This window comes from Pezoporus occidentalis, unplaced genomic scaffold (genome assembly GCF_034315485.1).
Source record: "Pezoporus occidentalis ecotype Australia unplaced genomic scaffold, CSIRO_AGI_Poc_V1 ctg25, whole genome shotgun sequence".
NCBI classification, from domain to species: domain Eukaryota; kingdom Metazoa; phylum Chordata; class Aves; order Psittaciformes; family Psittacidae; genus Pezoporus; species Pezoporus occidentalis.
The window spans coordinates 3,425,928-3,441,521 of NW_026914394.1; the positions used below are offsets into that span (position 1 = coordinate 3,425,928).

The 15,594-nt window shown below is 37.1% G+C and overlaps 1 protein-coding gene across 7 annotated transcripts in view; it reads right to left on the reverse strand.

The window, feature by feature from the left end:
* Positions 1 to 15,594, reverse strand: part of LOC134165953 (BEN domain-containing protein 5) — a 954,442-nt gene that overhangs the window by 927,841 nt on the left and 11,007 nt on the right. For all 7 annotated transcript variants that reach the window (XM_062623212.1, XM_062623211.1, XM_062623208.1 and 4 more), the window contains exon 2: positions 7,944 to 8,066. In XM_062623212.1, coding sequence (XP_062479196.1) covers positions 7,944 to 8,066 — 123 coding nt within the window. The remainder of the gene's footprint in view (positions 1 to 7,943; positions 8,067 to 15,594) is intronic.

Consider the following 15,594-nt stretch of genomic DNA (forward strand, 5'->3'; position numbering starts at 1 on the left):
GTGTAAAGTACAAAGTTGAATTTCTTTCATTCCTTCACTGTCAAAGAGCAAGCTTACAAAAATCCTACCAAAAATTGAAAGACTGATGGAAATGTCAGTACCAGGAATGTGTACTGTGAAACCTTAAGATTGGATCTGTACCAGGTGTGTTTCCGGACAACTGCTGTTGGTGTTCGCACACCATCTTCAATCACTATCTTCCTAAGAAAATTAGTTTGAATGGAAACAATAAGTGTAAGATTTTCCTTCCTATTATCTGATCAAATTATAGTTTTGCATGATGTTAATTTTGGCTTGTAAGTAGAACCTGTAATCTATTTTTTAGAAAATAATAAAAGATTATCATATGTATGAAAAGTGATTAACCATTTAACCAGATGTATGTATCAGGTGAGATCAAGGTCTGTAACTGAGTAACTGCCAGAAATGCATCCCTAGAGAAGAGCATGGGCACAAAGCAATTGTTTGAAGATTCCTGCCCAGAATAATTCCCCAATTTACACTGTACAGTTCATGAACCATCTGAGCCAGAGATGGTGGCAGTGTTTAGTAGCTCTCAACTGATTTTTCTTCCCTCGTCTTGTCAGTTGTTCTTTTATGCTTGAAGGCATGGCACATAAACTTTTAGCATCCACAACATCCTGCAGGAAGAAGGTTCACAGTTTAATTCAACACTATGTGAGGAACCATTCTTCTTTGTTTGCTTTCAACACGTTAACTGTTAGTTTCTTTCAACGGCCCTTAGTTTTTGTACAAAGAGAACAGACAGGGTACAACTGTTTCATATTCACTGACATTTTGCCTAGGAATCATGATTTTATAGACCTCTAACATATTCCTCTTCAGTTATGCCTATTCCAGACCAAGGTTTACTGCTCTATTTGGTTGTTTCTCATAGAGAGGCTGTTGAAAATCTGCTCTGAATTTACAATTATCTGGTCTCAGACATTTCTGCTTCCATTTCCAGTTGCTTATTCTAGTCCCACTCAGGTCAGTTAAACAGCAAAAAACAGAGGCAGGAGAGAAAGGTGAGGTCTTGAAGAAGGTAGCATGATAATCAGAAGATAAACCGACTGTGAAAATTATAATCAGCACACCAACTACAATTAACATACTAATTCTTTACTGATGCTATTATACTAATTATTCTCACATTGCCATTAGCTCCATAAGTCATTAATATCTATTTTCCACAAGTTAAGATACCCAACTAATGCAATGTTTGTTAGCTGGTATCACATCAATGCTAAGTGTCTCCCCCCTTGTAAAAATGTCTTCCATGGTATATTCTGTTTAGATATTTAAAAGGTTAATATTTAGTTCCATTTGCAATGCTGACCTAGCAAGAAAGAAATTAATTTGGCATTACGGCAGTGACATCAATTTCCCATGTAACTTTAGTAATGCATTTACTGGAAAGAGATTAATATCAATTCCATAAATCATTCACATGCTTTTTCCGGAGTTTGAGACATCTGAGTAATGTCATATATGTTAACTGATATCACTTTGTGCATGCTACATCCATTAATCTATGCCTAGGGTCATCATTAAAAAAACAACAAAAAATTTCTAATCAATCTTTTGTTCTTGATTTTTCTGTGTGACTTCTAACTTGCAGTAGCGCAAAGGTATTGATATTCTGATAGAATAACACTGCTCTGAGCTGGGAACAGGCATTTCCAGAAAAGGGAAGCATTTGTTAAATTATCCCTCCTGGTAGCAATAACCACTTAATATCTTCATGTGAAATATGGCATACATTGCTGTCAACAAATAAGGAAATAACTAAAGTGTTTCGTTAATCAGACACACCTCAGTGCCACTGAAGTAGGCTGAAAACAGACTATTACTGATTAATATATTGACTTCCATTTATTTTGGTTTTACATTGTGTATGAGCATTCTCAATAGGTGTGAAAGCCAAGAGAGCCTACCTGACTCAGTGATTCTAGCTATACATGACGTATTATAATGTAGGAAGTTTGGAATAACAATTAGTTTTTGCTCCAAAACACAGTTTAGTCTACCACTAAAATTGTTTACACTGGAAGAAAGTAGCCTTAAACAGCTTTTACACCTTTTACTTCTAGTAATGTGCCATTATTACATGTGCCTGTATTGCTTTATCCCTGTTATAGGATATCGCAGTAGCGCCACTGAAATCAAGGTGAAGATGAGTATTTCTGTGCACCTAAATATAAACACTCACCGGATCAGCTTGTTTAACAGTTTTGGAAGCATTTTACAATTGCATATTAGATGGCCAAAATGCAACTACTTCTTAGGGTAGATCTCAGTTCTTCTTTGAACGTAATGATAACAGTGTCATCTTCTGTATCATCTGAGTTTCCACTTTTAAACATTTTACAAACAAAAATGTCCCTTTCAGAGAGTGTTTTACATCACAAATTTTATAGTATTTTATTAAACACAAGTAAGATTAATCTCACCTAATTTTAGCTGTCTAAAGTTACATGCCAAGTCTTAGCAACTGGGACATAGGCACCCCCAAAGGGCAATTCATCCTATATTATCTTTACTTTTGTTCAAAAGATACTTTTCCTGGTAAAGCTCAATGGCCTATTTTACGCCTCTAAGTGGTTACAATGAGATCAGCGGAATTACAATCACTTACTGCAATTTTGAGTGTTGTGCAAAGTGTTTTATAAGTACATTATCCTATTTTTGAAATATAGAAAGATATTTAAAACCTTAACAAAAATGATATGAGGGTGCTTCTCAGTCACGAGATCTCTTAACACATTGTAAATCTCACATTTCCCAACTGATTAACAGCATTTGCAAGCCATCAGCATGGATTTTTCTATTCAGGTTTCTAATACCAAATATTTTATAAACCTGCTGTAGAAGACAAACTCGTGTTTGTCAACCATTTCCACTGCAAGGTGGTGGTACATCAGTCAACATCATAATATGAGGTTTACAGTAATTGAGATTGGAGCCCAAATTTTACAAAACTTTAATTACAACCTTTTGAACATAAACCACAATACACAAATTACCCAATCATAACATTTTTTCATAAAAAAAATAAGGATTCATCCAAAAGATAGAAGATTTAATGACTCTTGGCGGAGTTCCACTTTTTGGTTGAAATGAGAATAAAAGCAGACAGCAGCTTCGTTTCTAATTTCAAGAAACACAGTATTTTTTAACATTTAAACAGCATTATATTTGACTAACAAGCCAAAATATGTATTTTCAAAACCTTTTAAAAAGCCCTTGTATTTAGCAGTACGAATGCTGAGATTTGTGAGCCTCTGAGAGCCAACTCTGTTCCTTTAATCCCCAAAAGCAATTATAAAACAAGCAATCGGAGCCACAAGCAGCAGAAACTGTGAGTTTGGGTTTTTTAACCATCCTCACAACACATCACAGTCTCCCACCTAATGCCGGCTTCCTTCCGTATTCTTAATGATACCCTACCAGGCAGGACAGAAGGCATTGTGGTTAATCCAGAAGTACTTGCAAGCCAGTGCAACCAACCAATACCAGTCTGTGGTGACTGGCAAGCCAGATCATACCAAAAAGAAGGAACTTTGGTCCTGTAAAGCACTATGAGCACTGCAGTGAAGGTGGTTGCTGAGTGGAAGGCATCTCTTACAGACTTTCTGAAGGCATGCTTCTGTAGCAGTTGTAGAAACACAGCCTGAATGCATGAGCGTGAGCCATGTGCTTCATACCCTGCTAGAGTAGGTGTTGATGGACTCAAGGCAAGGTATTTGACAGGTCAAGTCATACGTATTACCTGGTGGCATCCTCTAGACTACCACAAGAACCCACTATATTTGAGGTTTCTCCTGCTTTATATGAGACGAGAGTGCAGGGAACATGAACTGCTTCCACACTCAGAGAACCTAGTCAATCAGCAATGCTCCCAAAGGACAGCATAAATTGCTGCTAAACTGAAACTGTTTTAATAATTTAATGCATTAATGACTAATAGGAAAAGGAACTACAACTGACCAAATGTATACATTTCAAATGTGACATCTCCTTTGCATTGGTTCTATGTGTAGATAATTGTGCTTCCGTTTTCCCCTGAAACTAACTCATGTTTCTTGCGAAAATCAACATTATTCAAAACATTTTGTTGTGGTATGCAAGAAATCTGACTTTTCATCAGTTTATTTTATGCCAATGATAAATCAATATTAAAAGTTTCTTTTGGCCACGTATATTCTTAAATATTAATAAAAACAACAAGGAAGATTCCAGTTGGAACACTAGCTTGACTTACGGGAAACACAAATTCAAATTCCTGGCATACTTGTAAGTTGATAATTCTCCCTCTCCTTCACTCCTCGATCTGTTATTTAAAAGACAAAGGGTTCAACCACCATTCTTCATTTTTCAATAACTGTATTTATTTTACAGCAATGATTCCTTCACTAGCATTAGATTCATTAGGGTAGGTTAAGTGCAAGCTACAAACTGGTTAGGTAGAGCTTCTGAAAAGGAGCTGGACACTATAATGGATCACAAATCTTAGAGAAGTCAACAGTTTTTTTGTGAAAAAGATTGGACTGTCACAGAGCAGAAGTAAATAGATTGCAAGGCATGTCATGTCATAAGCTCTACATAGATCTGGCACCAGCTTATCTGAGAATCACGTTCACCTTGGACCACTGCCTTTCATGGAACAGCTGGAGAAAGACCAGAGGAAATAAAGAATGATAGAAAATTTGGAACATGGCACCAGTAAGGAACTACTGAAAAAAACAGCAGTTATTTAACCTGAGGAGGGGAAGGCCAAGGGAAGATATGACCAGCAGCTTTGCATTAAGTCTAAGAAAGGAATATTCAGCTTTCTGTGCCTATAGGACTGGACAAGAATTAATGCATTTTTGGTATGAACATTTCTACATAGAAAGAAAATGTTTCTTATACTGAGCAAATTGCTCTGTTAGAATGGATTGCTGCTTTCTCACTGAAACTTTCTTCACTGAAAGTCTCTGAAAAGGATATATAAATATCTGCCAGGAATGGCAAAAATAGTGTATTCCGACTCTCAAAACCAGACTGGACTAAAAAGGAATCCCAATGCCCATTTCAATTCTACTTTTTATGATTTTTGAAAGCAAGTCATTTCAAAACAGCCAACTGGACACCGGTTTTCAGACTACATAAAACTTGGAATTATTACAAAACTGATATGATTCATTTTCATAGAATCATGAATTCTAGAATGGTTTGGCTTGGGAGGGACCTTAAAGCTCAACTAGGTCCAACCCCCTGCTGTGAGCAGGGACACCTTCCATTAGTCCAGGTTCCTTAAAGCCCTGTCCAACCTGGACTTCCAGAGATGGAGCAGCCACAGCTTCTCTGTGTTTCAGTGCCTCACCACCCTCATTATAAAAAATCTCTTCCTTATGTTTTTCCTCAGTGTGGCTTTACCCTGGCTGACAACTAAGTACCACGCAGCTGGTAGCTCACTCCCCCCTCTCCCAGTGGGATGGGGATGAGAACTGGAAAAACAAAGTAAAACCCACGGGTTGAGACAAGAACAGTTTAATAATTAAAGTACAATATAATGCTAACAATAATAATAAACAATAATAATAAACTGGGAAATAACAAGCCGTGTAAAAAGTCTTCCTCCCATCTTTCTTATAAGAAGTCCTCTCTATGCACTGAATAAGGTCTCCCTGGAGCCTTCTCTTCTCGAGGCTGAACAAGCCCAGCTCTCTCAGCCCATCTTCACATGAGAGGTACTCCAGCACTGATCATCTTTGTGGCTTCCTCTGGACTCCTCTAGCAGGTCCATGCGTTTTTTGTAGTGGGGACCCCAGAGCTGGATGCAGTACTCCAGCTGGGATCAGTTTTATAACCTGTTCTTTGAAAAATAAATTCCAATAGGATATTACCCTTTTAAGCTGGTACTCAAAGAGCATCAATACACTACTGTATAAATGTTGCATACTACTGTTTGGATAATAGAAGGGGATAGATTTCAGCATTAATAACAATTTCATAAAATATCCAATAATCAGTTAATTTGCTTTGACCAGTTGAGATACTCTAAGTAATTACTTCGCTGACATATAAGAAAAGATAAAGTGAATTTACATATGAAGTGCACACAATATTATTATCATTCTTGCTAGCACATTGCCATCATGAGAAAGTAAATGAAGGTATTAATTTTATTCATATTTGTACTTTGGAGGTGTCTTAATATGCAAAGCAACATCACAGTCTCATCATGCTACAATGTAAATAAACACAGGATTTCAAATAGCATCTGCCTCTACCACATGCTATTATTGTCAAAGTATATAAAGTATGAGTGTTACCTTTGAACTGAATAAATGTTTTAATTTAAAGGCACAATTAATTCCATTGTTCAAAATCAAGCAATAATTCACATTACTTCTCAAACAGTTTGATGGCTGATGATGATCCTTTTCATTGTAGAGCAGCTAACACAATAAAGTAAATTTCTCAGCTTGGTCAACTAATTTCATAACACAAAAATTCATAAACCCATAACTATTATGAAATAGCATTCTAAGTATTTTTAAAAACCACATTTTAAAAACAGCCTGAACCGTTAGAGACGAACCTTAAAAATAAGACACTCTTTATTATTCACTGCATCCTTTACACCTTTCACATAATGTAATCAAAGGATTTAAATAACTCAATTTAATATTTATCCAGGAACTGGCAGCCAGTATACTACCCTGAGGGATGTAACTCTTCATAAAAAGCACATTTTACAAGACACTGTGGCAGTTTTGGCATTACCAGCACCTTGCACATAAACCATGCTGAAACTCTGGTTTATCCTGCCAAATGCCTTTTGTACATATGGTGTTTAACAGTGCTCTGTAGATCTGTAAGCCAATAGTAATAGATTTAAAATCTGGAGACACACATACATGTAACACAAAAAATTAAACATATATATTATTACCTACATACCCCCTATGCATATAAACATACATGATGAAAAATATTATCTAAATTAATGTGCTAACTTGCAAAAATAATTTCTTTCAATTTGCAGTAGCTTACTAAAGTTTAATTCTCCTTCTATTGACATCTGAGGCTGAACTTCCATTAACCTTAGCAGTACAAAATTAGGCCACAAGAAACATATTTACACATCTGTAAAATCTTCTAACTATGCAAGGATGGGCTTGGCACTTTACCAGGTTAACTTTATGAGCTTAACTTCGCCAGTAAATTTCCAAATCACATTTTAAAACAACATATTTTAAATACCACACCTTTGATTAGATGTAGATTTGTTAGATGAGATTTGTTATACACAAATACCATATCTAACAGTGGAATAAAATCCAGTTATGTATCTACATGTGCTAAGAGATGGACTTGATGAAATGTACAGTTGTAATAACAAACTTCACACGCCTTTTTACATTTGAATAGTCTGAATTTATGTCGTACTCTGGCTGAAGCAAATGTGAGTTTAATTAGCTTTAAATGCAAGTCTTCTTCTGAATTAAAACACTTTAGAATCAGAATAGCTAGGGTTGGAAAGGACCTTAAGATCATCAAGTTCCAACCCCCCTGCCATGGGCAGGGACACCTCACACTAAACCGTATCACCCGAGGCCTCGTCCAACCTGGTCTTGAACACTGCCAGGGATGGAGCATTCACAACCTCCCTGGGCAACCCATTCCAGTGCCTCACCACCCTAACAGGAAAGAATTTCCTCCTTATATCCAATCTAAACTTCCCCTGTTTAAGTTTTAACCCGTTACCCCTTGTCCTATCACTACAGTCCCTAATGAAGAGTCATTCCCCAGCATCCCTATAGGCCCCCTTCAGATACTACAAAGCTGCTATGAGGTCTCCACGCAGCCTTTCTATAAAGATGAGTGATATAGCTAAAATCATTACTATACTGACATCTCCACAACATAAAACAACACCAAAAAATGCTTACCACTTTCAAAACAGGCATCAAATATAAGATGTCCTTTTTTAGGCAGTCCACAATAACCAACTGGCAGAACAGTGTACTTGCTCACATTCCCTGCTATGATATCATCACTTCCTATGGCACTACCTGTTGCAATAAAAGCAAACAAAAGCATGAGAATAAACAAAAAAAAAAATATAAAAAACAGTAGAAAGACATTCCCCCCTGCTTTTCTATGTAACATGAGATTTGCACCATTTTACACATGCACCAGTAAATTAACTGTTTCTTTTCAAAGTTTATTTAAGAATTGGGACATAACAACAGCATCATATGTTAAAGCTTCTTTAAGTAAGAAGCCACACAGCCTTGTTTCTTTCATGTGCTTGCTCTGTGGCAGAACGCTTACATGCAATAGGCTGATATTCAGCTGAATCCACTTCTTCTGAATGGAGCTCTGGTATGTATATTCTGCATGGATTGAACTCCTCAGCAGCTTCTTAATCATAATCCTCAGCGCCATATTCCTCACTATAGGCTTTAATGGGATCTTTTTCTTCTATCCTGCTGCCTATTTTCACACCTCTTAAAACTTAGAACCTTTGAGACTGTTCAGTCCCACACATATTTGAAACTTGAAAATCCTTAGAAGGGAGAGACAGTCATGCAGGTGTGTGACTGATCACCTGTGCCTTGCTTGCTTAGGAAATAAAACTCAGAAAAAGAACTTAAAGTGTTTTTAAACGTGGGGGTCATTTCATAATAAAATAGATGGGGATGTAAATTTTCTATAGAATGTCATGATTTTTGTCAAAATGTTATCAGTAGTGTCTACAGTGAAAGTTGTGTCTTGCCAAAAAAACATTAACAAACTGTCGTATGCAAAAAACAGGCTTCCAAATAAAGGGTGGAAGAACACAGGGATTTTTTTCATTTGAGAAATGTACAAGAAAGTAAGTTAATATTTATACATTATATTATACATTAACATTAACATTATAGTATAGTGAAAGAAATACACTATAATATAACCAGGTGTTCATTTTTCTGACATTGGCTCAGCATTTTCTTCACAAAAAATATTTAACAATAGAGAAAATATCTTAAATGTAAGAGAAAACTAGAAGAAATGTATATGTCTTCAAGTGCAGAAGGCATGTGATGGAGTAATGGGATGATAATATCTTATTTCACTCTGATAAATAGGGTTACTAAAGCTTCTAGAAATAGACTTTTGGTCTGTACTGACTTTTTGACATTTAAATGGGTTACAGGGGATGATGAATGTGACATAAAGCTCAATTTGTTTTATTTTTATATTGAAAACTATTTCACACAAATGTTACAAGCGATTCATATTGGCCCTGAATGATGAAAACAGCTTATTAATTAAAACTGACCTTTCCATACATAAATGTATTCCACCTCTTGAGGCAAAACACCTTAGCTGAGGTAACAGATTATATGAATGTATTAGTGACACCACAGTTAAAGGGGCTGTCAGGCTTTCTATTATATACCCATATTTTCAGAGGTATGTCAATCCCAGATTAAAAAATATGTATATCCAGGCCAACACTCAGCATATAAATCCCCAGTGCTCCCAGGGGAAGTCTGAAACTTACTCTCTTTGGGAAGTACTGCAATAGTGCAAAGACAATTCAGACTCTTTCTTACATAATCATCATCCAAAAAGATAGATATTAAATAATACACGCTATTATTTTTTAGCAAAATTATTATTTACAACCTCAAGGTTATTTGTTTTAAACTGAATAAAAATTACCCACAGAGAGCAATCTGCAGCATTTAGATTGTTTTCTTTAAATGCAAAATTGCTAGTTATGATCTTTTTAGCTAGATGGTACACGCTGATACAATTTGCCTAAAGGCTGAGGACACCGGAAGCAAGCTTAGACCTGGCTGAGGCACCTGTGTACCTGTATGGCCACAATCGTGTCTCTTGGTACAATTCCTCCCTCTGCATCATGCACCTGTAATTCATAACAGCAGCCACAGGGAAGCCTTTTCCTCAGTTTAAACTCAGGGCCACTTTGATTAAGGGTCCCCATATACCCTTCACATTTAGTCAAGTTAATTGGTCGTGATCCAGCACCTGGAATCGAGGATACAAAGAATAATTCAGGGGAAACCTGCAGATCTCTGCCAAAAATGCACAAGCTGCCAGGGCCCAAAGTGAAAGAATGGAAGGCAAGGAGTCAACTGAGTAAAGCAGTAAGAAGACTCAGCTCCTCCTGGTAAATGCTTACTTGTAAGTTTCAACTAAAAGTAATAGGCTTCTTGTAAATCTTAAAAGATGCCTAAATAAAGATCAGAAAATCACAGAATCATTTAGGTTGGAAAAGACCTTTCAGATCATCAAGTCCAACCTAACCTAACCATAAACTTAACATTACCAAGTCCTTGTGAGGTTCTTTCTCAAAACCTTTTCATTACAACGTTAATAAACCCACGCCAAACTTTCAAGCTGTTTCAAAAGAATCTAAGAAAGAATTTATTATTTTTAAAGATGAAGGAACTAGAAAAGATTATATTCCTAATACTGCCACCATAAGGCAGTGTGGGAAAAGCAGGCAGAAAACAGAGTTAAATCTCCTTTTCCACCTGACACATGAGAAAATCTGTCAATGGAGGCTTTACATGATGCAAAATGAAGCTGTCAAGTGACTGTGTCCTAGCAAAAAGTTTCCATCTGCTTCTCCTGGCCTTATGTAGCCATCCAGGAACAAGAATAAAATCATCAGATAACCTATAATTCATAGTAGTTTAATAATATTAATCTCTCCCTGCATGCTCTTTATTACATAGCGCTTTGAATATTCAGATTGTAGTGTTGTTCTATTTTGAGTTATATTATCTTCAGTTAATCTATAAACATACAAAACTGCAGTCTTTGAACTTCATGCTATACAGCACAACAGCATTATGCCCTTTCTGGCATGCTGTCCTTCGGTGATAAAGAAAAGGCCAGACTACTGGCCAAGAAAGAGCCTGCATTGCTGTATTACTAGATTATAAAACATGGCTTCACGCTTGTCTGTTCAGCAGATGCAGAGAGTGTTGCTGAGAATACATTACCACCTTCAGATGGAGAGAACTGTTACACTGTGCTCTAAGTCTTCTGGCCAATATAGAGATACTGTCCTCAGGACTGGGGAGCCCTAAGCAGATTTTCCTGACTGACGGCAAAGAGGTATGACAGAACCTTGTAGGAAAGGGAAATAGTACTTCAACCTGAAACAAACTGAAAGGGAAAGAAGAGAATTAACTGAAGCACATCCTGCCCATTGCACCTGGGGAGACCAGATTCTTTCTTGAAGAAAGCTTAGATGAGAAAAGGCAAAAGTAACTTAGCAAAGAAATTTTCTTGGACTGTAGGTCTTATTCTGTCAATTATTTTTCTTATAAGTTGTAAGACACATAGCTATTTTATTCTAATGCTTCATACCTTAAACTCCTGGAGTCTCCGGCAAATCCCTAGGATTTACTTCTAGCACAGTATTAAACTTTAATGGTAATTTTCTATCAGGTATAAAATCTGTAGGTGTCTGAAATCTCTGTAAGTATATAAGGATTTAAAATAAAACCTGGACAGATTCTTTTGGTATCTGCATTCATCACTATTGTCACTGTGGATATATTTCACACCAAACTAATGAAAATTAATAGAATCAGTTACAGGGGACTGGGATTCTTAGGAGAAAAAATTTGGAAACTTCCAGAGCTTCCTGCTATTCTGGAGTTCAAAGGGTAAAGACAACATTTTTATCTAAGCAAAGATGAAAACAGTATTTGCTACAATGAACATCATGCAAATTTAGGTACATTTTCTTTAAAAACTCAGTTTCTAGAGGAAGGTGCCTCTTTAGTCAATAATAGTTACTCTTTAGACTGGGTAAACAACGAGCCCAGCTTCCAGATGTGACAAACTTCAGACTCCAGTTAGCAGCTGGCAGCTACCCCCATACTACATTAGGGAGGAGAGCACAGCTGCATTAAAACAGACATAGGGAAATATCGAGTGAATTTGCCTGGAAAACCTGGATCATTCTTATGATGAGCCTTATTGCCTAACGAGGATAATCAATTGGAAAGGTAACATGGAAAGACAGATAACTGCCAAGTAAACTTTGTAGAAGTCTTTAAATATAACAAATGCCATCAAAGTGCCTCTCATTCTCTTATGAGATCCTTATTTCAGAACAAACTCAGGATACATTTTGCTACTGAACATTTCTATGGTGTAAAGATCTAATGGCCAGATTCTCATCATCTAGGTGCCAAGAAAAGTTTCCAGGTATCCTAACAAAGCTTCAACAGCCTTGAGCAGGACTGTTAGTGTAAAACCACAGAAAGAAGTGAATCTAAACTCTCAGTCCAATCTGCAACAAACAAAAGTTCATCCAGATGACCAATGGCAACTCCTATTAGCTCCTAAACATAATGGGTCTCTCAATGAACATTGCTCGTGTCGGAAAAGTAACACTTAACGGAGGATAACCCAAGAACAGTGCTCCAGAAATCAGAAAACTGCAAACAGGGCAATCTTAGCAAAATTCTTCTATATAGTCAGATTTGTAGAAATCTATAGTCTTAATAGGTGATAATATTCTCTTGTTCTTTAATATATTTTTTTAAATAGAAGGTTTTCTATCATTGCGCCTAGGCTTTGGCAGCACTGATATTCAGGAAGACTTCCTATTTCCGCTATCAGTTCTGAATGCTCAGAATTTACCTCATCATCTCTGCTAAACTAGTGCCTGCCTTTTAGTCTGCATTTTCTTCAATACCCTCTTATTGTTTGGGGGCAGCCTCTTGACAAGCACCGTGTTGGTCAAACTGCAGGAGGAATGCCATTCTAAAAACGCTACAGGCATCAGCAGGCAGGAACTTAGAATTCCAGCTCCACTGGCTTAAAAAATGCCAAGAAAAAGAAGAAATCACAACTATCATTTTGATCTTCACAGCCATGTATCCTGCAGCAAAGACTGGGCACAACCCTGAGAACCTAAACATACTGCAGAGAGTTTTGTCAGTCTGAAATGTACTTATTTCACAATCACTGTGATCTGAAAAGAAATGGGAGAAATTATGTGAAGATTACAAATCCCAGGGTTTGGAAGAATACCTGGCATGGTACCGACCATATCTGCTGCCTCATGTTCAGGTCCTGTGCCCGTACTGTCACCACCACCTATTTCAAAGGTCAAGCAGAACAAGGGAAATGTCGATTATCACAGACAGCATTCTCATACAGCTCAGTCTAGTACTAAAAAACACACTGAATTGCTATTTAGAAACTCATTTTGAGATAAAGCATCTTTGAAGTAATTGTCTTTTTAACTGCTTTCCTCCTGCAGTTTGACCAACAGACTGCTTGTTAAGAGGCTGTCTCTAAACCGCAAGAGGATATTTGTAGTCAAGAAAACCTGTGCAATAAAAGACAAGAACTAGCTTAGTAGAGATTATCAGGTAAATTCTGGGCTTTGCAAAGCTTCTGAAAGTACTCAGGAAAAATGAACTGCAAGCTTACTGCTAGCGACTTGAAAAAGCCTATGGGAGGTTGCATAAATAAGAAAGAAACATCGGAATTTATTGCTAAGGGGTTTTTCACTTTTACGGCACAAGTTACTTTTTCTACAGAGGCTACCAGACCACACGTCCTTTTAATTTTCCTAACACAATTCCTTGGCTAATGCACCATTAACTTTTTATTTGGGCTTAAGTACATCTAAATCATAGAATGGTTTGGGTTGGAAAGGGTCCTTAAGTACCATCTAGTTCCAAACCCCCGCCACAGGCAGGGACACCTTCCACTAGACCAGGCTGCTCCAAGAAGCTGATTTGCTCTAGCAGAAGGTATGGCCTAACAGTCTCAGTCAAAGCTGAGGGTGGAAAAAGTCTTGTTCCTATACACAAACGTGAAAACAAAACTATCACTGAACGTGTCACATAGGGCCCCTACCAAAGGCTTGGTGGTACCAAAGAGCGCTTTACTTAAAAGCCCATACTGAGCAGACAGCAGGCTGCCCAAAGATAAGTAGGAACAAAAAAGTACATAAGGTGCTTATCCCAAAGAAAAACTGTCAACTTCCTGGCTGATCAAGTATGAAAAGATGATGAGAAATATCCACTGCCCAGTCCATTAAAAAAAGAAATAGATTAACTTAGAGATAAAATCATCAATGCAAGGTCCTTTCAAAAATCTAGTGAAGAACACTGAACTGAAGACAATGCCTGGCAGACACATACTGCTCTGAACAATGATTCCTCACTCCCAGTGGCTGCCATCGCCTTATGACTTTAAGGGAAAAGAAAACAAGTCAATTTCTGTTGGCTTGTATTTTTCTATGTAATCTTTGTTTCCAATCTTTAACCTAAAAGCATAACTTGAAGCTTTACTTCAAGAATATTTATTCATTAGCTCAATGTGGGCTATCTCCAAGGACATACCTTCTTGTCAGAGGCAAAAGGCAATGGAATTTTTTGTACCACTTTAATGAAACTCAAAATGCCCGAGAAGGTATGAACAGTTTTTCTTCATGAAAATAAAAAAGCAATTAATGCTTTGAACTCAGTAAGCAAGAAAAAAAAAATAATATCCATGACTCTTTTTACTGTCCTTACAATCTCTGACCTTTCCACTAAAACACTCATCACCAGAAAGGAAAAAAAACCCCAAACTGGAAAAAACCCCACTAGTACCAAACATGGAAATTGAAAAGATGTTTATTCAAATCCATTGTAAAAATCAGTGAATTTCACCCAATATACAGATTGATTCTTTAACAAGTATTTGGCATTGTGATAATATCAAAGATATCACATGATGCGACAGTTGCTATAGTAGCAATACTTCTTTAAATACAAAACAGATCAAACCAGAGCATAAAACATACAAATTGTAAACAAAAAGATATGCATCAGATATATTCCCAGCTAGCAGAGGAAAGTGTAAATTACAGCTACCAAGCTCAGCTAGTGCTGAGGTGCATCTGCAAAGAAAGCAATTGTATCAGCAAGTCCATCCTCTCTGAGAGGTAAGAGATGGCTCAGAGACTTAGCTCTGCATAAGAATGATAGGAGATGCTGAAACACAAGTTGAGGAGTGCATTGGAATTCAAGGTCTAGGTCACCAAAAGATTTTTTTAGGGGTGCTCCTACCAAGCAAGAGGAAATTCTGTGTCCAGGGATTCTGAGGCAGGAGGAGAACTGAAAAGTTAAAGCAGATCCTTTGTGTGGTACCAAGAACTTCAATGGGTAAAACTTTGTTATGTAGGGCCCCATGTCTTTCTGAAGTCTGTAAGCAACGGACTTCCAAAAGACAAGGAGTGCATGTGACCTGCCAAAAATACTGAGGAACTGGAACTGGTAGAAATTGTGGTTGGAACTGTAGTTGGTAGAAAATGTCAGGTAAGGGCAAAACGTGTTGGTGGTTGGGGTCACTCACTAGTATGTGCTGGCACCATCCTAAAATGCTGTAAATATTTCCCATGCCACCTAATCCTGAAATGAATCACCATACATACTCCTGGTTTTGCATTATAGGTGAGGGAGGATGGAGAAAGTGGGAGGAAAGGAAGGGGAAGGTTCATGGACATATGCTATATATATATCCATATATACATACAGATACATATATACATATGTATAT